The 22231-nt window shown below is 37.7% G+C and overlaps 4 protein-coding genes across 5 annotated transcripts; 2 read left to right on the forward strand and 2 right to left on the reverse strand.

Annotated features, from left to right (window-relative positions):
• The first annotated feature begins 482 nt into the window (after positions 1-482).
• Positions 483-4115, forward strand: mecr (mitochondrial trans-2-enoyl-CoA reductase). The gene is made up of 10 exons (XM_041988589.1): positions 483-779; positions 1966-2063; positions 2206-2337; positions 2419-2562; positions 2758-2860; positions 3035-3137; positions 3215-3288; positions 3381-3441; positions 3669-3741; positions 3825-4115. Exons 1-10 carry the CDS (start codon positions 595-597, stop codon positions 3986-3988), a joined length of 1137 nt encoding a protein of 378 aa, XP_041844523.1. The 5' UTR covers positions 483-594; the 3' UTR covers positions 3989-4115.
• Positions 4116-5694: 1579 nt separating this feature from the next.
• smpdl3b (sphingomyelin phosphodiesterase acid like 3B) lies at positions 5695-9589 on the reverse strand. 2 transcript variants are annotated; one of them, XR_006010838.1, is made up of 9 exons: positions 9471-9589; positions 9149-9362; positions 8844-8941; positions 8599-8742; positions 8319-8488; positions 7786-7966; positions 7466-7599; positions 6634-7266; positions 5695-5707 (listed from the first exon to the last, which is right to left on the reverse strand). XR_006010838.1 is itself a non-coding variant. In XM_041988588.1 (8 exons), the coding sequence occupies exons 1-8, from the start codon at positions 9556-9558 to the stop codon at positions 6901-6903; spliced, it is 1395 nt and encodes a 464-aa protein (XP_041844522.1). In that variant the 5' UTR covers positions 9559-9589; the 3' UTR covers positions 6145-6900. The 2 variants fall into 2 exon arrangements, 1 of the variants encoding a protein (XP_041844522.1); XM_041988588.1 differs by lacking the exon at positions 5695-5707 and having other exon boundaries at positions 6145-7266.
• Positions 9590-10838: 1249 nt separating this feature from the next.
• rpa2 (replication protein A2) lies at positions 10839-17086 on the forward strand. Its single transcript, XM_041986973.1, has 9 exons — positions 10839-10980; positions 11209-11303; positions 11549-11650; positions 12485-12598; positions 13964-14038; positions 14955-15071; positions 15946-16074; positions 16264-16358; positions 16598-17086. Exons 1-9 carry the CDS (start codon positions 10968-10970, stop codon positions 16683-16685), a joined length of 828 nt encoding a protein of 275 aa, XP_041842907.1. The 5' UTR covers positions 10839-10967; the 3' UTR covers positions 16686-17086.
• On the reverse strand, positions 15556-22130 carry themis2 (thymocyte selection associated family member 2). Its single transcript, XM_041986969.1, has 6 exons — positions 21427-22130; positions 20945-21085; positions 20453-20878; positions 18905-20103; positions 18508-18622; positions 15556-18065 (listed from the first exon to the last, which is right to left on the reverse strand). The coding sequence occupies exons 1-6, from the start codon at positions 21527-21529 to the stop codon at positions 17953-17955; spliced, it is 2097 nt and encodes a 698-aa protein (XP_041842903.1). The 5' UTR covers positions 21530-22130; the 3' UTR covers positions 15556-17952.
• Positions 22131-22231: the final 101 nt, after the last annotated feature.

Genomic DNA, 22231 nt, shown 5'->3' on the forward strand with positions numbered 1-22231 from the left:
TTCTTTAGAGTCATGAACATTAGCATTTAATGTGATGACACTTGTACAGTCTGACATGCAGCTATTGCACTTTGCACACCGACCTTGTGGTTAGCCTGCTGTTGTGTCCACTTCCTAGAAGATTAGCATTTTTCACTTTGAATTATCTGTAAATGTAATTCAGTTTGTTTGGGAAAGCTATTTTAAACCTCCCCAGACTAATAGGCAGCTGTAATTACTTAACAAATTGTTGCTGACGTTTTTCCTCCTTAGCGTTGTGCTTACACATATCTGAAGCCTACCGGTCAGCAAACTGTCAAAACTCACACTTGCTGAGAACTGGTAGAGGATGTACTTTTTAAAAAACATAATTGTATTCAACAGCACATTGTCAACAAACACGGATAATAAAACCTGGTCACTGTTTTGGTGCAGTTCTTTCTTTATCCGAGAGGGGCGCTGTTCCGTGTTTATATATTCAATGACAACAAACTCATGGGTAAAATCCAATATGGCCGTTGCATAAAAGCTTCAGACTAAACGCATGCCTTAAACTACAAATATCATTACAAAGCGTTGTTCTTCCTAGAACTTGAAGTTGGGTTCTGTATCGCGATGTGGCTGCCACTTCACACAGTGTGTTTAAGGGGCCAGACAGCCTGCAGAAGAAGCTTCGTTTCTGTTTTTCTGAAGCGTTCAGGACACAGAGATGCTAACGTTTCCCACTTCAGTGGGCGCTCCTCTAAGTCATGCCAGGCACTTGTGTACAGAACCCACGGAGACCCTTCCCGAGTCATTCAGTAAGAATATCTGTCTAAATCAGTAGTGGAGGTGTATCTATTTACCCCCCATGTTTGTAAAAATATAAATTATTACTAGTCCGTCATTAGTAATATTTTTTATCTAGTAATCATCATTACTAACTTGGGTGCTGTAGTTCGGTTAAAAATCTCGATTCTTCTCATTAAAATAGGCATGTTTATTTGTATCGCACATGTCATATACAAGACACTTCAAAGTGCTTTATATAAATCATTAAAAGCATTGCAGGTGATGTATAGAAAGCCGTAAAAAGTACTAAAATGCAGCACAAATCACAATAAATTCAGACATCACAAGGGGGTGTAAAAATGTATATAAAGTATTCATTTAATTTACAGTGCAGTCTACTTTACAGAGTCCATAGAGGTCTCATTCACCCACCTTTTCAGTGCCCTCATTCATTAAAAGAAAACACTAAATGCCACTTTTAAGATCAATGAATTAACATGTAGACTTTAACCATCTATTTCACCCTCCTTTTAGATTGACTCAAGCTCACGCAACAGCAAATCTTTCCAGTTTTAAACAAAACTAGCACACTGTTATTAAAAGGGTAATGGCAAGTTTTTTTTATTCATCTTTCTTAAAACAATCAAAGCAGGCAAAGAGCCCCAATGACGTAGAAGCAATTCTGTGCTTGAAAACCAAAATGAGCAAGAAACATAAATGTGATCAATTTGCTCTACTTTAAAATTGTTGGTTGTGCAATAGAAATACTTTTTTATTTGCTAGTTTAAGTGGATTTTTTTTAAAAAGTTGTAAAAGTACAAGAAAATGTTTGCCATGATTTACCATACCTTATGATATACCATACCCCGTTAAATCATGTTCTTTTAGCAACAATTACAATGACAAACATTTAATCCTTCATTGGGAATTGAATTATCCATTAAAGGATTAATTTTAATTTCAGTTTATTTATTACTAAACTGACATTCAATTTGTTTGGTCAGATATCCATGTTGCTAGTTAGTGTACTGTCAAAAACCATGATTGCAATGAAAAAATGTCCACGAGTTCATGATTCTGTTTGTTTCATGTCCTCTATTTCACATCACCAAACCAAAGGTAACATGGCATATGCAAGTTTTTGTGACTTACTTGATATACACCAAATTCCAAAAGTTTTTTTTCTTTTCTTCCCTTTTTTATTTTGATTGTAAGGTTGGAAAATATAGATCTGCCTCCTGTGGGTGCAAAGGATGTCCTGGTTAAAGTGCTGGCCGCCCCAATCAACCCCTCTGACATAAACATGATTCAAGGTAGTTCTTTAGTTGTTATTTGTCCACACAAGGCAACAGCTCTAACGTAACATAACTAAAGAAACAGTACCAATTTTTCAGTCCAGCAAATAAACAATGACAAATATGTGTTATTCTAATTTTGTATTTTCTTTATTTTTAGGTACTTATGCTATCCTGCCTGATCTCCCAGCTATTGGTGGTAATGAGGGTGTGGCCCAGGTCATAGAGGTGGGCAGCTTGGTGGAGTCTCTCAAAGCAGGAGACTGGGTCATCCCAAGAGATGCTGGTCTTGGTAAATTAAAGCTTGTTGTACACTAATGTGCCAACAGGCCTCCACATGAAATAATAAGGTTTTGTGCTTTTTATTTAACAGGTACATGGAAGACAGAGGCAGTGTTTGGTGAGGATGACGTCAGCTCACTACCAAATAACATTCCCCTGCTGTCTGCTGCCACACTGGGGGTGAATCCCTGCACTGCCTTTAGGATGTTGTCTGACTTTGAGGAGCTCAAACCAGGTATAAACATGGGGTCATAAAGTTTTCTTGTCCTAAAAACCCTTGGGTATAAAAAGTAACAAACATGTTAAATATACTGTCTCAGTAGAAACAACCACATTATTATTATTATTATTATTATTATTATTATTATTATTATTATTATTATTATTAGTCTTGGCTACCATATAACATTTTCCCTGGATGTTCTTGTAGGTGATACAGTAATTCAGAATGCAGCCAACAGTGGCGTTGGCCAGGCTGTCATACAGATTGCTGCAGCAAGAGGAATAAAAACTATAAATGTTATTCGAGACAGGTAAACTGTTTTTTTTCTATTAATTAATTTCAGATATTACAAAAATTCTTCTTATTAAGGAGATTTTTTGTCTCTAAAGGCCACCTGACATTTGCAACAAAGACTTTTTTTAAGCTGTGCTTTAATTTTTTAGCTGCAGTTAACTTTTTCAGCAAACTTTCTTCCCTTTTAAAGACCACAATTTGCAGAGCTCAGTGAGAGGCTGAAGGCCATTGGAGCCAGTTATGTGGTCAAAGAAGAGGACCTGAGGCGGCCTGAGATGAAGGAACTGTTCAAGGTCTGTTTTTAAAGATAACCTCCCCGATCATGTAGCAATGTTTTTATTTTTGCTACGTAACTTCTTATTTTTTTAAGGTCTGTCAAAAGCCTAAACTTGCATTAAATGGAGTTGGAGGCAAGAGTGCAACAGAATTACTCCGTCATCTACAGTAAGCGTGCTAATTCATCTCTATTCGAGATGCTCATAATGTTGACAAATGCTAGTTATAGTTCTCTGCCATGTAACATCTACTTATCTTAGGTTTGGAGGGTCTTTGGTGACATATGGAGGTATGTCCAAGCAGCCAGTTACTGTCCCAGTGGTAAGAAAGTCCTTCAGATTTAACAGATAAGGTTCAAATCCTGTAAAATGTGGCTTACTTCAGGTTGGACGATTACATTAATCCCAATTTCTGATTGTAATGGTATCTAACAAATAAAACAAATAATCCTTTACAGGAAATTTCAAAGACTTGCTTTAAAGTTGCATCTCACAAGTATGTTGCTTTTTGTTTCCATTGTGATGCTAATAAACTTGCTCTCTCTCCAGAGTGCACTTATTTTCAAAGATGTGAAGGTTCGAGGTTTTTGGGTCACACGGTGGAAGAGAGATCACTCTCATGGTGAGCTGTATGGTATTACCCTATAAAAAAAGAAATATAAGGGTTGTTTTAAACTAAGTTTACATATAGTTTCTTTGTTCTAGATGGGAGTGCGTTTAGAGCCATGCTGGATGAACTGTGCGCCCTCATCCAGCAGGGAAAGCTTACAGCTCCTGCTTGCACTGAGGTGGAGCTTCAAGACTATCACAAAGCTTTGGATGCAGCCATGCAGCCTTTTACATCCAGTAAACCGGTTTTGATCATGTAAACATCTTGCTGTCATGAACTAACCAATGCACTTTCATGACAACAGTGTATGAACAGAGGTATAACCTCTGGACTGTCATCTAAATACTCTGTTCCATTATATAGTAATAAATGTGTTTTCAAATCAAGCTCAAAGTACATTGTCTGATTCACCATGCGTGCAATGACACTTGTGACTTACAGGTTTACTGGCAGTAATTAAGAGCTCCATAAATCTTTATATACAGTTATATAAAAAGAAAGTAAATCCTGCTCTAGGGTTTTATGTGTGGAAATGTAAATTTAAAAAAAATCTGGTCCCCAGCAGATTTTCAAATAAGCAAAATAAAACCTAGGTGAACAATAACAAATAAACATTTACACAGTGTCATTTTCTATTTTACAAAACCTAAACTAAAAAGGGGAAATACACTCCACATGTCAATACCTCAAAAGCCACCTAATCTTGAACAACCTGAAGTGACCATTTTCTATATTACAATATCAGTCTCTCACATCCTTGTGGAGCAACTTCTGCCCACTCTTGTTTCAGCAGCTTTAGTTCCTCAAGGTTTGCAGGCATTTGTTTATGCACAACTTTATTAAGGCCCAACTCTATCATTTCAGCCAGGCTGAGGTCTGCACTTTGACTTGAGCATTGCGACAGTTATTTTTGCTTTGTTTGTGAGCCATTCTGTTGAAGATTTGCTGCTGACTGTGCTTGGGATCATTGTTCTAATGTATGAACCAGTTTCAGTCAAACTTTAACCTCCTGAGAAAGTGGACCTTTTTTGCTTCCACTTAGTGGTTGCATTTATCATAATGTACTAATCTGTCAAACCACAAGGGGGCGCTTGTTTACCCAATAGCTGGTTATGGTTTCACCAAATTAACATTGAATGTTGTTCACCAAGTAGGACTGTCACGCATTTCCTAGAATTTTGCATTATGGTGTCTCAGGTAGTTTTGGTATAAGAGTGATGATATAGTTCAAGAAGATGAACCATAAAAAACTAATTTAAAAAATGGCCTTCAATTCACAGTGTGCATGTTATTTGCAAAACACCTTCCTGAGGTGGTAAAAAAAAGTGAAATCCTTAGTGGGGTAATAAGGAGTAATACATCTAAATATATGGAGTTTGCATGTTTTCCCCGTGTATGTGTGGGTTCTCTCCGGGCACTCCGGCTTCCTCCCACCGTCCAAAGACATGCATGTTAGGTTAATTGAATACTCTAAATTCTCCCTAGGAGTGTGTGCGAGTGTGAATGGTTGTTTGTCCCCTATGTGTTGGCCCTGCGATGGACTGGTGACCTGTCCAGGGTGTACCCTGCCTCTCACCTGTTAAAGCTGGGACAGGCTCCAGCTTACCCGCGACCCGTAATGGAACAAGTGGTACAGAGAATGAACACTGTGAAAGAAATTTAGCTGCATATGGTAATCACTCAATATAATAATCACATGTATATTCAGTTTTCTTTATTAATTTAATATTGTTAATCCATTCACTTTTACATTTTCATATAGTGTTCTCATTCTACAGAATACTGAAGTTACAGTTTTCATTGTGTATGCGTGTGTGAGGTCAGACTGACCACTTTCTTCCCAGAACTCTGATATGGCAGAGTTGAGACTGGTTTTCAACCTGCTAGATAGCAATAGTTGTTTGGGATATCAGCTTGTTGTGGTATGTGGGCTTTGTCTGAAAACTGGAAGAAAGTGGCGCCACTAAGTCTTCTATTCCTCATATTATTATTTTTACTGTTTGATCTTCAGCTGGGGACCAGCTGAATAAAACAGTTTCTCTCTGATGAATCACCAGAGTCTCTCCCGATTTCATGCGAGTCGGGACGACCACTCTCTTACTTGCAAGTAATTCTTCAATACTCTTGGTAATCTTTCTACAACAACATGAACATCTAAATACTCAAATACAGAAGAACAAAAGTGCTTATGTATTTGTTTTATGCGTAACGTAAAAATACAACACATCTTAATTGTTTTCCACTTGTAAATAATCTTTCTCAGTGTAGAATGAATGACTCCAAGTTGTTTTGAAATGGTCTTATAATTCTGCCCAGATTGATTGGTAGCAAAAAGCTACTTCTCTAAGGTCATTGGGGATGTCTTTCCTCCTTGACATTGTGTTAACACGCATGAATCCTCTAAACCAGAGCACTGCCAAAACTTCTGCTTTTACAGAAGTTCCCACACATGTCATTGGGAACTGGTAGAGGATCAAATTTTTTCACATAACCATAGTCATGGGAAAGATATTCATGAAACCCAAGTAATCAACAGATTACTTTTCTTATCAGTCAAACAACCAATATATTGTTTCAAAAGAACAGATTTTTTTAGTTTGTTTTTTGTTTTTTTTTTGTTTTTTTTTGGTTTGATATAACATTACACACAATTTAGATAATATTTATTACATACAGCAGCCGAAGGAGAACTTACACTTACAGGAGAAAAATGTTTAAGAAAGGTTTGGAGTTGTTTGACAGAGTGTTTAGTCACAAGAATACAAGTCTTTCAGCTGAAAGTAACACACTCAACCACTACAAAGAAACCACATTGACTTAATTAGACCAAAGATAAACTACTGCTTAACTATTATAAACTGTATAACCAAGAGTATGAGATAAAAATCTATATTAACACATTACTATAGATGTGGGGCTATATTTTCTTTGTCCAGGAATTCTCTGAACCCATTCTGTTTATTTTAAGCCAAAGCTGTTTTGACTGTGATATTAAAGACTGGACTACAGAGTGTGAACTTGTAAGCCAATCTTGTTTCAACAGATAAACTTACATAGTAAAATATGGAAACATGCAATGCAGAAATGGTCTTTCATTGATGTTGGACTCTTATCTTTTATTCAGTCATTAAACGATTAAAATGTTATAGGCATGTGATGCTGATATAATCACTACCAATAGGGTGACATCAGACTTGCACTGATAGAAAAGAGCAAAAGCAGCAGCCCACCATGAATGGAAACTACGCCTTCTTTTTCCAGACAGTGCTCATACCTGTCAAAGTCTACCTCTCTTGCTGCACACACATGGTCAACACGGCAGTCACTGTCACAGTCTTTCAGGTCATAGCTGACAGAGTTGAAATCATAGTACTTCTGCTGGTAGCAGAGACCAGCAGCTATACGCTCTAGAACCTGGTGCATTGAGGCTGCAGAAGCATCTGGTACTCTGAAACTCTCTGTGAGGCGGTACTCTTTTTCCCAGCGTTCCTTGACTGCATTAGCACGTGTGAGGTTCATGTAATACGTCACCACATCCTGTTCACATGTGGTTTAAAACACAAAGAACAACAAAAGCATTTTAAGTAATTTTCTGAGGCTGTTACATTTTTAACAGCACAAATAATATAGCTTATATATATATATATATATCTATATATATATATATAGATATATATATATATCTATATATACTACTATACTGACTATTTTAAAGACAATTGTTGCCATTACTCACTTTGACCAGTAGTGTTTCTGTGTCATATTCAAAGATACGAATCCCAGGATTATTAGCTCCATGCACAACACCAGGAAGTGTTGTTTCCCATGGTGTGACTCCTGGGCTGAGGAACATTGTACTAATGGGAGATCCTGCAGAAAAATAAGAGCCATCATCTCTGACTACTACATTATTACTACTTCATATATGGCATAATTTGATGTTAATATCAGAACACTGTGAGAGATCAATTAAAGTTAAATGATTACCTAAAGACTAAATACCAATCAGTTACCATTGGAACCTAAATAGTATTAGTATTACACAAAATAACCTACCATTGGCATTGTAAAACATGCGAAAACTGTCAGTATGATGATGGCCAAAAAACTGCCCATTTATAACAGAATGATGCTTCTCAATTAAATCCAGGTATCGCTTGTTGAATTTCTGTGTGAACCATGGCTTATTTCTTTTCTTCTCAAAGAAACCTGGAGGAACGTGGCCAATGATATACACCTGGTAGAGAAAACCAACTTAGTTAGCAGAAGTCATCACTGATAAGCCCAGTCATTGATTCATCTTTTTACAGGGGTTGATTTGGGCCTCACATATCCCATCATTAGGTGTTTAAAATAAATTTGGCTTTAACCTAACCTGAAAGCCTTCCTCTTTTTTTATTCTGGCAACAAGCATTAGAAATAAGTATTTATTGTAAACTGTTTTATTATTATTATTGTTCATTAAAAGGAAGTGCAGGAATGACAGCCAATTTGAAAAGGTGAAAATGGAGGACGAAGAATGAGGATGCCTTCTTTTCTTATTTAATTCAACCCCTGTTGCTAATGCACAGATAAATAAGATGCTTTGCCTTCTCTTTGTTGTTGGCTGCCTCTGTAAGAATTTGATCCATCCAGCTAAACTGTCCTGCTGGGTCATCCGTATTCTGGGTCACCTTGTTCTGGTCATAGTAGAGATTAGTATTAAGGACCAGCATCCTGAAACCAGCACGGCCCAGCAGTTTCTCTGTATAATATCCACCTATAAAGAAAAAACATTTCAGAAAATTTCACAGTATGATTTTTGTTTTGTGCCATATATCATTAGCCATTTTACTGTCTTTTTTTTTTTAAGTGTAAAGATCCGGTTACCTTTTTTAAAAGTTTCTCTGGACTCTGGATTCAACCAGTTCTGCCACATTACTGCTATTTGGTCATAGATGGAGTTTGGAGCTCCAGGAAGCTGACTCTTGGGGTGGTAGTCATGGTTTCCCAGGGCAGAGTACACTTTAGTGTCTAAAGAAGACAGATGAAGAAAAAAACCTTTAGAACACCATGGTAAATAAATATCTTTTATGGTTTCCACACAAGATACTCAGTTTTAATTTCACATTTACCTGGGAACACCTCAGCTATGAGGTGAGTAAGGTTGCCAATAATGTTAACCACAGCCTCTTCTCCTAAATCCTCATTTGGCACATGCGGTGTGTCATCCCTGAAGTCAAACAGAAGAATCTTTTGAGGATTACACACTATGGGAAGCCAGCTGATGATGGTTCAACGGTAAAGTGACATTTCCACAGATGTATCATTGTAGTGGACAAATTGTTCCTCTGATTTATGATGTCTATTTATAGACACGCACGTGACAAGGTTCACTGCTGATAGAGTTCAACACAAATGTTAACTGTTATCCACATACCCTGTCCATACGATGAAGTCGGGGTTTGGTAGAATATTTTTCATAGCATACACAGATGAGTTTATAAGGTTCCATGGCGAGTCACACACGTAGTCTCCAAATTTACCAGCACTGGAAGCGGGTCGTTTCCCGCTGGATGCGCACACCAGGTCTGGGTTGTCTGTGACTTTGTATGTTGGATCCCAATGCAAATCTGTGATATGCCAAAAACTCCCTGGAAAAAGAAGAACCGATGCGTAAATACGCAACGTAAGTTATACCTACAATCTGGGTGAAGATGTATAAGAAATATTCAAACGTTGTAATGTTTGTTGCAACTCACCAGACAGCGCAAAAGCGTCTTTAAAAAGCAGACACGATAAGAGAAACCTTGCTGGAGACATGTTGGACTCTGTGATAACAACAAACATCCACCAAGAGCAGAGCCGAGGTTTGAGAGGTAAATCCACGGAGGTCAAAGAGCAACAGCTATAAACGACACGTCTTTGTCCGGAAAGTCTTTTCTTTTATTGCAAGAAATGTTTCTTGCTTAAAGTAAACACAATAAATTAAAACAAAGTCAAATTGTCCCCGCAAGTAGATCCAGTTTATATAATATACGCGACCATTATAAAGCTTTGGGGAAATAGATTAATGTAAAACTTACAACAGTCGCCACAAAAAATATATATATATATATATATATAAATTGATAAATGAATTAGAGCGATATCTAACCTCACGCCTCAGTGTGGTTTTTTCTGGGGCTGAATTGTAACAAGTATCCAAACCACCCTGATTAAATGAAAAAGAAATAAAAGTTTAAAAAAGTCCATGTATTTGGAATAATAACTTCACAATGAATGTACTTATTGGCTTCAGTTGAGAGAAACTTAAAAGGGCAGTAGATATTTTAATCTAGGCAGCCACTAAGTATAGAATCCCTACATGACAACTATTTTTATACCGGCTAAAGATAAGTCAGCAAGAGTTGCCTTCTTCATCTAGTACTGTTTTAGCATAACAATATTTGATTTCAAAGTACATGTTTTGTATCTGTATCTTATACTCATTTTCATAATATATTTCATGTGTTCATTCTTGTAAAATATTGGGCAATGCACACGAATATCGCGTGCAAATTCAAATAATATCTGTGTGTGTGTGTGTGTGTGTGTGTGTGTGTGTGTGTGTGTGTGTGTGTGTGTGTGTGTGTGTGTGTGTGTGTGTGTGTAGATGCGTTTGAGTGCTTATTGTTCCTTAGAAGTAAATGGGTATTTGATAGTGTCGTCTTTCGAACTAGAAACATATTTTATTCTGTATTTGTCAAACTATGCACACAGCTATACAGTATACCTTTATATTTATTAAGAATCGATTAGAAACATAAAACGCATCACGAAAAAAGTAAAAATTGTTGGTCTGAGTCTAATAATTACGACAGCATTTGAAGATAACAAAGCCATTAATTTTCCCGAGTTTTGTATTTCAGGTAGACCATTATCGACGATGTGGGTCGTTTCCTAACACAGCATCAACAAAATGGTCTAATAGATGTTGAATATAAAAACACCAGCCATAATTGATATTTTAGATCTGAACAATCTTCAAACTAAAGCGGAAAAGATGGTCTGACAGGCAAAATACAGGGCTACCGCATCCTGAATATTTTACTGCGAGTTCTGGTTTCGCGGGATTTATACAGTGCGCATGCGTTTTACGTTGAGTTTGGCGCGCGGACTACACAAAACACGACAGAACTGTTGACGGCTTCAACCCTGCTTTATACTGTCAATAACATTTAACGTTTGTTTTAGAAAATTACATACGAGTTGTCAACATGTTTAATCAGGGTGAGTTTTATGTTCACTCTCTTGTGTGTGCGCATACAAAGCAGTCTGCTGGGTTTGTTGTAGTAATCTGTTTGGGGCTAACGTTAGCTTGATACTAACTTGCTTCTCTGTTGTTGCCGAATGTTGATTTAGTTGTTATGTTATTTGTTCGCATTGTATTGTTGAAATGAGAAACACGTTACATAAGCAGGATCGTTTGTAAACTGCTCCTGTTTTCTGGATTTCCAGGAGGGTACAATGAGTCTGTAATGGTCGGAGGTTACACCCAGTCTCCTGGAGGATTTGCATCGCCTGCCTTATCCCAGGGAGGAGAGAAGAAAGGGGTTTGTAATTAAGTTTACATTGCAGAGCTAAAAGAAAAGACTGAAAGGCGCAGAAGCATAGAACTGGTGGTAATCAGTACAGCACGACTGCTTGCAATTTTGTTTCCTATTTTATGCAACCATACCCTCTGATGCTTATTACCCAAGTTATGAGGTGGGATAAAAGTGCTGATTGACCAACAATGGCAAGATTGATCACAATAGTCATTTTCTTTATGCTGTTTCTTTTGATTTTTGTGTTTTAGAGAACCCGTGTTTCACAAATAATCCCATGCACAGTCTCTCAGCTGATGTCTGCCTTGCAAGTTGATGAGTCATTCAGAGTGGGAGATGTGGAGGTTACCCAGGTGGGTAGAGTGGTTGCCTTGTAGCCTGAGGGTTGCTGGTTCGATCCTCGGCCTGTCAAGCTCATGTCAAGGTGTCCATGAGTAAGACACCAAACCCCAAATTGCTCCTGATGGGTCGTGGTTGAGCGCCTTGCATGGCAACTTCCACCATCAGTGTGTGAATGTGATGTATAATGTAAAGCGCTTTGGGTATCATTCCAGATAGAGTAAAGCGCTATATATAAATACTGACCATTTACCATTTTACCATTTTATTTGTGTTTAACCAAAGCTGTTTGTAATTTATGGCATGTTCAAGAAAAAGAGAGACTTGCCTAAAGCATTAATTCCCAAGTTTAGGAAAAACGCCTTAATTTCAAATGAAAATATTTTGATATTATGATTATATTATGATTCACATGTTTGTGTCGTATGGGTCAGCTGAGGGAGCTTTAAGTTACTCTGGTCCCATTCTGAAACAAACTGCCTGCTGTCCTGAGGTTAGTCTATAATAGATAACTATGTCTACATTCTCACCTGGACTTAAAACTTTCATTTTCTTTAGCCTGGTCTTAATCACTGTGCATAGTTATGTGTGTCTTATCAACTTGTTTGTGTGTATGCATATATGTCTATGGATGTGTTATGTATATGTTTATGCATGACTTTAAAAAAGGTTGCTTGCATTGTTTTTTTTTTTTTTTTTGTTGTTTTTTTTAAACAATTGTGAGAATATTGTGTACAAGTAAGTAACAAGTATAAGTAACAAGTAAGGAAAGCTGTTATAAAAAAGTTGATATGGCTATTAACTATTTTTGATTGCATTACTTCATAACAGTTCATGGTGTGTTTTAGGTCACCATTGTGGGTATCATCAGAAGCACAGATAAATCCATGACCAACATCCAATACAAGGTTGATGACATGACAGGCGCTCCCATGGATGTGAAGCAGTGGGTTGACACTGAGGTAATTGGTTTTTTTTTGTTGTCACATTTTGCTTTTGTACTTAATCCGAGTATTTTGTCAGAAATCAAGCAATTAGTAAAATGTAAATATGTCAAATAAAATTATTTACAAAGAAGACCACAATGATTAGGACTTCCACTTCTACCAAGAGTTTTATTTAAAAATGGTGTTTTGAAACCGTTTCACATGGACATCAAACTTTCTTAATTGAACCTGCATTGCTGCCTCAAGAAGCAGCAGGTAGGCTATTCTGCTGTCAGACATCTGCTCTGCACATGAACACAGCATGGGGAGAGGGGTGGGGCCTAACTAAATTTCATTAGTTAAACTCAGGCAAGGTAAACTTAGAGAATTCAACAAGCTTATTACGTTTGGAGCCCAAAGAGAGGCTAGCTGCTAATATGTTGCTGTAGATTTTAAACCTTGAATAGACATTCAGATTCCAATAAAGATTTGGTGATGAACAGCAAACACAGTGCTATGTAATGTAAGTAATTGATCCTTTCGCTACCGTGGGCTAATGAAGTTGACACTGGTAAGCTTAAACAATGTAAGCCATCATCTACACACAGTAATGTGTTAACCACTGATTGCAATTTCAGATTAACCTGTTTAAATAGTTTTGAAAAAGGAAAAGGCAACCGAGGAAGAGAGCTCTGGTCAGGTAACGGCAGCATCATTGAGAAACAGGATACAGCAGGATCACCTGGGTGCATGTCCGCTGCTTAGCATCAATGGGCCACCTTTGGGGAAATTTCCATTTAAAAGGGCCTTAATATTAATATGTGAGACAAACCAGTATTAAGATTTGGTTGGAATTCCAGTTAGCCAGACTTCCTATTATATATATTTTACATCCTTCGTGGACTCAACAAAAATCCTTTTATGTGTTGACACTATAAAAGGCTTTACAGATGTCAATAAAACAAAACAAGAACTTGATTACTTCTTACTTGAGTATTTGTTTATTTTAAAGGTTAAGTATAAAAAGTCAGTGCTGTGTTGAGCTTTGAAATCAGAATGGTATTAATTGAAATCAAGGTAATTTATCCTAAAGAATTCTTTCAAGGACTCAGTAGAAAATAGTAACAGTTTGCACAACAAGTAATCAGTATCCTGTCATAAATTTAAGCTTGAAGAGCTTCATTTAGAACAAATGTAATATGTGGGATAAGTACTAGGATGTGGTGAAAGGTTGAATAATAATCCCACACGTTTCTGCAACGACTGACTGAATTAATCACTGACCCATTTGTCAATCAGTACTCATAAAATTGCTTCGTTACTCATTCCTTAAAAAACTTTTATCAGATTTTTATGTTGGAAAATTGCAGAACTCACCTGTACATATATTTATTTGTGCAGGACCCAAGTGTGGACAGCACTGTCCTGCCTCCAGGAACATATGTCAAAGTCTCTGGAAATATGCGTTCCTTTCAGGTGAGTTTGCACCCATACAGCCCTGCCTGCCTGTAACATGTAGAAACAGGAACGTGTAAGACCAAATGGGAAGCCTAAGCAGCTGCTGTAGATAAGCCCCGTTTCCACTGAGAGGTTCGTTTCGGGTCGGTGCGGTCCGGTTTCCATTATAAAAGGCCTCTATACAACCAAACCATACCGCACCATTTATGGACCCCCGTCAGTTGTAGGTCAATAGGAAATTGGTACAGTTAAGGTGGAGCTACTGTCATCTAATGATAAAATCCATTGATTGGCGGACAGAGAAACATCAATGGCCACGACAAAAGCAAGCGCGAAACAAATAACATTGCCGTTCAGTTCATGGTTCAGTAGTACATTGGGAAAATAATAGGGAAAAGGATCCTGCAAGCAACAATAAGGTCTAGTTGTACATTGCAGCATGTATCACTCGTACAAGGAACCAAAAGCCAGGCAGACCAAAAACGAGCTGCTGATTGGCCTCCATTGTTGTTTGAAGCGTCACATTTGTTGTTGTCACACTAGTATGACGCCACACTAGGCATATGGTCTAAACTCTTCATTCCCAGTGGCGGTACAATTTGCAGTGGAAACACTCACCTGAACTGACTGGACCATTTTAAATCTTCCGAACCGTATGAACCGCTATGAAGGCTTGTTTTATGGCTGTAGATTTTGGGGTACTTCTGTTTCAAGAGTGTTCTCCAAATCCCTTTGCAGGCCTACCTGAAGCCTTTTTGTCTGAACTTCACTTAAATTTCATTTGCGAATTAATGTGGTATAATGACCAGTTTTATTTCATAAAGGACATGAAGTGCATTTCACATGAGGAAGATATCTGTTTCCTCTAGCTGTTTGCTTTATGTAGTATCTCTGAGACTTCAAAGTGTATATATCCATGTGCTTCCCTTCTCAGAACCACAGGTCTATTGTGGCATTCAGTGTGAGACCCCTGGAGGATATGAATGAAATCACTTCACATATGTTGGAGGTGGTTCAAGCACACATGGCACTCGACAAATCTCAAGGCATGGTGAGAAATGGCTTACACGAAACCTAACAGCCCTTATCTACACTGTTGTTGTGAGAAAGAGGAACCTAGTTCTTAAAGATACACGTATTGTTAAAGATTTCCTCTTTTGAGTTAATACTAAAAAAGGTAACAGACATAGCTACACCACTGTTGCACTTAGTAATTTCACACTATCTAAAGCATGTAAATTATGTTTATTCTGTGCTTAGTCTTCTGCTGTAGTTGAAAGCAGTCTCGTTATTTACAGAGCCACATAATTTAGTAAACACACAAGTTTCCAAGTTAAACAAGTATTTATTAAAACATTTTCTCTAAATGCATTTCCAAAGCATAACACATTCTAGAAGAAAAATGCTCTGTTTAATAGAGCTTGAGAAGTTGTAAAACCTATAAACGTGTACAATGGGGCTGATAGTTAATAAAGTCCAAATTTCTTCTGCCAGCATTCATCTATGCACATGTTGTCTTTGAAGTTGCTGATAAGCTCCGTGTAACTCATTAGGACCAGATAAAACACTCTATATCTCTTTTAGATTGTGTAACAACATTGTTTTTTTTTTTTTTTTTTTTACTGTTGAACTTAAGCAAAATTTCTATGATGTCTCTTACAGACACGTGACTGATAGTTACTGAGAGCTCTGGAAAACAAAATTAAACACAACGTATGCCATAACATATGCCACTTTTTTTCCCATTTGTGTTTCAGTGACTTTACATTTCATCTGGCTCTAAAAAATTTTTTAAATGAGATAAGATAACTCAGTATTTTTAACATGTTTTCTGATCAGATTTTCTCCCGATGGACATGGGCTCTATTTTTTTGAGAATGTCTCTGAGGATGTTAAGAGGAAACTTTTTATAATTTATCTTTCAGTCAGGTGCTGGTGGAGGACTCAGCACTACTGGTTCATCCGTGTCACGGCCAGCCATGGAAGGGGTGAAAGGGAGCTACGCAGGGGCTAACAACGTGATCAATAATGGTTTAAGCGCAAATCAGAATCAGGTAAGCCTAAATGAAAGAAATAGCAATCACCAAAAGTCCCCTGGAATTTCAGTCTCTTTTCTGTAAAATATCAATTGTATAAAGGAATTACTTAGAAACAAGTGGGTGTTTCTCAAAGAAAAGTCACTAGACTGAAAAGGTTTCTTTTTGCAGCCTGACACTGTGGTTAATATGTCGTTGTCTCATAAGGTGCTGAGCTTGATAAGAAGTTGCCCAGACCCACAGGGTATCAGCATTCAGGATCTCAAGCACAGACTCGGTGGCATGAGTATTGGTATAATCAAGTAAGAGATATTCTGCTTTAAGTTTTATGGATGGATTAATCAAGATAAAGGAAGTGCATTGAAAAAGCAGAATTAACTTCTATTTGACATATGCCTGTAATTTGGGGAAGATCTGCATTTTATTATTGGCCTGCTTTATTTGTTAAAAAAAAAAAAAAAAAATGTGTTTAAAGAAAAAGATGGTGGCACACCAACTTGTGTCAGTTTCTAAAGTCTAATTTGTCTTTGTGCTTTTACAGGCAAGCAGTGGAATTCCTGAGCAACGAAGGTCACATTTTTTCCACCATTGACGAAGACCACTTTAAGTCAACAGACAGTGATGATTAAACAGTTTGACCTTTGTGTCCCCAGTTACTACTATATATGTATGAAGAAAGGTATTGGTATAGAATATATAATTCACTGTTAACAACAAAATCTTTGACCTCTTCACTGCAAAAGTACTCATAAAATCTTTAATACTTAATGCTAATGTGGCACCTGTTTGTAGATGAGCAGAGTGAGCTGAGACTATTGGTTTCCACATCCTGTATTCCTGAGGTTGCGTCTGCTTTTATATCAGTAATGTCCTTTTGCAGCTAACAGTCAATCTCACCTTTCTTTGTGCACACATTTTCCTTTGTAAAACAGTTTCTAATTTTAAAGATTTGAAATACAAGCACTCAGTTTATTTTTGTCTTTGTAACTTCCGTATGTAAAAAAATAAAAATAGTACAAAATACAGTCGATCTTCTGTTTGTCAAAGAAGAGCTCTTTTTATTAAATGAAAATAACCCTAAATGACTTATGTTCTGGACATTTACACCACTTCATATCATTTGTTACATTAAACATTTAACATTAGTTATATTTTATTATAAATACCACGATAACAAGGTTGGTTTTGCCACAGCAGAATAGTCACTAAATGATCAGTTTAACACATACGGGTTCAAAGAAACTGATACTGAGATATTTTTTTTATGCTAACATGAACAATTCAGAGCAAATATTTGTCAGATCATTATTTGATGGTTGGAGGGAGAAGTAATCTGCTCTGTGACAGGTATCAGTCTAACTTCTTATGACTGGATTAAGTCTGATTCCTATTAAGAGTTTGAATAATGCACAAGTGTATATGCAAACAAGCTAATGATTGAGGTGTAATACTTCTCTATGGGACACTGCTGTTACTCTGCACCAAAACAAAGGGTATACAGTAAATATGTAATATTGCACAATGGAAATAAAACTATACAAAACTACAAGCTGCTTCATGCCCATACTACCACTTGCTTAATCTACATGCTCTGTAGAAATGTTTAAAATGTGAGGCCACTTTTTGGTCAAAGTTTCAAATACTTTTAGCAAAGGAAAAATAAAAGAGGTAAGAAATCTTACAGTGCACATGACAAAGTGTCAAAACACTCCAAGATAGTGTCTCACAAGTACTTGTTATGTTTGTACTTGTATACTCTCAGGAAGATGACATTGAATAGTTTGAAATTCAGCTGAAAAGTTCTTAGTATGAGTGCACAAATACTATAATAGCTTAGTCACTCTAGTTCTCACTAACCATGTGAGAGATTTCAGTGCTGCAGAAGAATAAATGAGTTTAGTAGAACATGGCGTTTTCTTGTGCCGTCTTCACCATAGAAACCAAAGAGTCATCCACAATTTCATAGTCATGGTCACTCTCCACATCTGCAGGTACATCACACAGAGGCACTGGGGGAAACAATAATATGGTTTATTAATATATAATATTCTTTATTTACATTCTATCCTCTATACTTATATACTTTTTAATATTTATTACCCACAAATGTAATGTCTTAAATGTGTTTTTGAACCATCACCCCAGCCCCCTCATGTTTGTCAGAAATGTCCACTTTATCTTCCAATATCCCCCCTCAGAAAGACTAAATACACTATTTCTGTCTCAAGAGATAGTTCAGAGATCAAAATAATTCTTTCCTTATTGTCACTGTCCTGAAATATTAAAAACTTGAATCAATATGTTTCACTTAATACATCTCTGTGCTGGTGCCAAAAAGGAAATGCGTATTAATCCATAGCTTAATTATTTCCTAAATGAGTACTTTCTGTTATATCCTGATCCTCTATTATATAGAAGTTATGTGGCTTTATTAATAAATAATGTCCTCACCTTTTGTTTGAGACTGCTGTATTTTTACATAAGTGTTTGGCAGAGCCTTTCCTTTCGGCATATTGGCGTCTGGCTTTCGGGGTGCGATCGGTGGAGGTTCATCATTTAAGTTATCCTGCACAAGAAAAGGAAATTAGGTTCTAACGTGTGTTTTCTTTTTTTTCTTTTTTTGTTTATTTGTTTTTTACCACAAGAAAAATGAGGAAGCATCTGTTTGAGGTTTTTTTTTTTTGACCTGTTTCTAGGAAGTCATGTCTCATAGCTTTTATGATGTCACATTTTTGTGATGTTCATGGGAAACTGACAAAAAAATAATGGTTTAAATTTACAGCTCAACCAAAACCAGATTCTAACCAGTGTTATAGAGTATAATGCAGCCATAAAAAGCCATACTCACTGGAGGTGGTGGAGCTGGAGGTCTTCTTTTGTCATTTAAAGTCAAATTACTTAACTCCTCAGTTGGGATGCTGCCTGGTTGATGTTTGGATTTTTTGCTTTTGGAGGATTTCTTTGCTGCTTTTGATGTTTTCTTGGTTACCTTCAATGATGACAAATCTCGCTTTGGTGGCCGAGGTGGAGGAGTCTCATCTGAGTTACCCCGTTTGCGAAATTCATAAAAGAATGCATCTGTCACTTCGGTAACTCTTTCTATGTAGCACTTGGGGGGCTGATCTTGAGGCCATGGCAGAGGGTCCTTGGTGAATGAAACAGACATGGAGAGATACTGAGTCGGGATCTCAAAACAGTGGTCGGGCCTGTGTGGAAAGCTCGCCTGGATGGTGGGCTCCAACATTGCTCCCTCTATCCTGAGAGCAAACCCAAATAGTGGATCAGTCTCGAGTTCTGTGTCACGACTCACCACTTTCACATCCAGTGGCAAACTAAACTCCTTACCCAAGTCATTTAGTCTATATTTCTTCTTATCACCCAGTGCCTCCACAAAGTGACCTTGCATATAGAGAGGCAGCAAAACCTCCTCTTTCTCACTACCCTCGTTCACCTCCTCTTCATCATCGTCGTCATCTTGCTCTTGAAGACGGTGACACAGAAGAGTCTCAATGGACTGCTTTTGTTCTTTACTACTTTCACAAGGAAGCTCCATTCTGGTACAGCCCACAACCTGTAGCTGTTCGCCAACACTGAGGGCAGGCAGGCCCTCTTCCTCAACTTCCTCACAGTTCCTTGTTACACTGACCTTCAGATCTGGTGCCTGCGTTGAAGCGACATACAGCTCATACACTGAATTGAACTCTCGCGGCCGCCTCCGAAATTTTCCACCATACTGCTGAGACACCAGGAAATACTGAGATGTCTTCCGACTCTTCAAGCTGGACAACAGAACCATGGCTGTGGTTCCTTTCTTGTGCAAAACCAGGTGTTCAGTTTTGTTCAGTTTTGGCAGCCAGTCGCATTTGAACATTGAGCGGGTCTCTGGGGCTTCTAATATCTCCACTACAACAGGGAACGATTCATCTGGCTGAGACATGACCTCTGTAAGGCTGAGAGGTGTCACAAAATTGACATCTTTACAAATATCAGTGACATCAACCACATCCACCTCTAAGCTGGATGGGAACCTCAGCACATTCTTCCTCACTGTAAATAAAAAAAAAAGAAAATAAACGAGTGGACACATTCAGTTGAACTAAAGTGAAACCAAAATATCAGCAGTGAAAGAAATGAAAATGTAAATTTCTATCAGTATATCAACTTTAAAGAGATCTTGATGTGGATTTGAACCAATATGGACGTACACCTGAAATACGTACTCTTTTAAGTATAAATGTGACAAAAAACCTCAAGAGAAATGTGAGTTCCTCAAAATCGCTTTGAGTGTATTAAGAAGCAAATGAAAGAAAGTTACATTTTCGTGGAATTTGAATGCAAAGTATTCAGGAGACAAAAACATATTTAGTTTCTAAAAAACAATAAAAATGATTCTTACAACTCATGATGGCTTGGACTTGGTATACTGGACTGAGGATAAGGGGTCGTTCATACTTGGTGGTGTTAATGAAGTGAAACCTTCGACTGCGTAGGAAGGGGGAAGACATAATGTCCTGCAGAGTAAAGCACTCCTCACTCTCACACTCGTAAAACTCCCCATGGAACTTAAGAGGAATGAGCACTTCAGCTGCAGCTTCTTGTTGTCCTTTAACATGGCAGCGCACTTGATCCTCTTCACCCTGGTGCCGCTCGATGGTGAGCACAGTCAAAACTGTCCCGGCCCCTAAAGTGAGTGGGCCAAAGGTCATCTTGGAATGGCTAGTGAAAGTGAAGGGAAGGCAGGACTCAAGGCCTACAGGCCGCAGACTTAGCATCTCCTCAACTGAACTGTACGGCATCTCCTCTGGAATGACTTTGAATAAGCCTGAAAAACAAAGCGTGTTAGTTGAACGGCTACAAAACACAGTGTTCTCGTGTTTATCTGACCAACCTGTGTGGTTGATAGGCAGCTCAAATTTTTCATTGTTACTGATGTCTTCACAGGAAACTGACTGGAGCTCAATCCTGATGACCTTGATTAGATCCCCAGTAGAAAAGCAAACTTCACTCCCAGAAATTTCATATACTGAACCTGAAACAGTGAAAAAAAGAAAAGAAAAAAAAAAAAGAAACAAAAACATTAACATTTAGGAAGTTTCCTGAACAGGGAGACAGTAGTTTTTTGGGGGGGTGGCTTCTTTTATGTACATTATCAAGACATTTTTCTGTAACTCAATGATACAAACTTCAATTAGAAAACGTGTGCTCAATGTCTAATTTTGCTTCTGATCTGTGATTAACAAAGAAATGTACAAGTACCTGAAAAATAAAATAGATCCTTATATTGAACCATACAATCTAATCTCTTCATATTCCTACTCATCAACGGACTAACTTTAACTTGTCAAACAATAAAATAAGAAAAAGGCTCACCTTGGAAATACACTCCAGAGCATACTTGAAGAATTTTTGGCAGGGTGGTATTGTCTAATGATGCTATGAAGTCCTGGAGTGGCAAAGCAATGGTGCCTGCCATCGCTGTTGCCTCAGCAAGCTGCAGTTAAAAAATGAAGGCAGGCGGCAAATGACAAGCGCAGCAAAAAGGGAGATGCTCTCACAGCTAAAACCACAATTGTGAATGAGGAAGTTACAGGAGCTGTTTGCACAGCCTTTGCACTTAGAGGCAGAGGCCAATTATTATGAGTGAGGCCTTGCTCTACCGTGAAGTTGTCAAAAAACTTACCTGCTGCTTCTGATTTTTAGCACAAAACAGTCTGTTATTATGATAATGAAAGCAAAATTGGGCCAAAATTCAAACTTTTCTTTTGTTGCGCTGAAATGATGACAAAACACTCTACTAAAACTTTTAACTACAAAGTACAAGCAGACTTGTTTCACTCAAAAAAGTCAGATAATGGTTCCTCTGCTTCATAGAATGGTTTCGTAATCCTGTACCAGGAATCTTTCCCACTGTGTTCTTCTCATAATGCTTTTCTAAGCCTGTTCATGAAAGCTCACATGTGCTAGGACTACCTTTTTATTTGGAAAAAGCATTGCCGACACTTCCTTATGCACAGAGAGAATAAGTGTTACGTCTATGCACACCGCATAAGACATGCATGCAGCATAAACCACATTTTAAACGAGGAACATAAAACCTCAAATATCAGCTACTTTAGTTGAGTCCCCCAACCCCCAACACCATATTAGGTGCAACGCCCTTGCAACAAACAGAATG

This window comes from Melanotaenia boesemani, chromosome 6 (genome assembly GCF_017639745.1).
Source record: "Melanotaenia boesemani isolate fMelBoe1 chromosome 6, fMelBoe1.pri, whole genome shotgun sequence".
NCBI lineage: Eukaryota > Metazoa > Chordata > Actinopteri > Atheriniformes > Melanotaeniidae > Melanotaenia > Melanotaenia boesemani.

Coding starts and splice junctions, on each gene's coding strand:
- mecr (XM_041988589.1), top strand. CDS start 595: ATGTGGCTGCCACTTCACACAGTGTGTTTAAGGGGCCAGACAGCCTGC. Junction 2,563..2,757: donor CTTTGAGGAGCTCAAACCAG/GTATAAACATGG, acceptor ATGTTCTTGTAG/GTGATACAGTAATTCAGAAT. Junction 3,289..3,380: donor GAATTACTCCGTCATCTACA/GTAAGCGTGCTA, acceptor TACTTATCTTAG/GTTTGGAGGGTCTTTGGTGA.
- smpdl3b (XM_041988588.1), bottom strand. CDS start 9,558: ATGTTTGTTGTTATCACAGAGTCCAACATGTCTCCAGCAAGGTTTCTC. Junction 8,743..8,843: donor CATAGCTGAGGTGTTCCCAG/GTAAATGTGAAA, acceptor TGTCTTCTTTAG/ACACTAAAGTGTACTCTGCC. Junction 7,600..7,785: donor CATGTTTTACAATGCCAATG/GTAGGTTATTTT, acceptor ATTTTTCTGCAG/GATCTCCCATTAGTACAATG.
- rpa2 (XM_041986973.1), top strand. Junction 12,599..13,963: donor AGCAGTGGGTTGACACTGAG/GTAATTGGTTTT, acceptor TTATTTGTGCAG/GACCCAAGTGTGGACAGCAC. Junction 16,075..16,263: donor TAAGCGCAAATCAGAATCAG/GTAAGCCTAAAT, acceptor TTGTCTCATAAG/GTGCTGAGCTTGATAAGAAG.
- themis2 (XM_041986969.1), bottom strand. CDS start 21,529: ATGGCAGGCACCATTGCTTTGCCACTCCAGGACTTCATAGCATCATTA. Junction 21,086..21,426: donor CTCTGGAGTGTATTTCCAAG/GTGAGCCTTTTT, acceptor TCACTGTTTCAG/GTTCAGTATATGAAATTTCT. Junction 18,066..18,507: donor ACAGCAGTCTCAAACAAAAG/GTGAGGACATTA, acceptor TGTTTCCCCCAG/TGCCTCTGTGTGATGTACCT.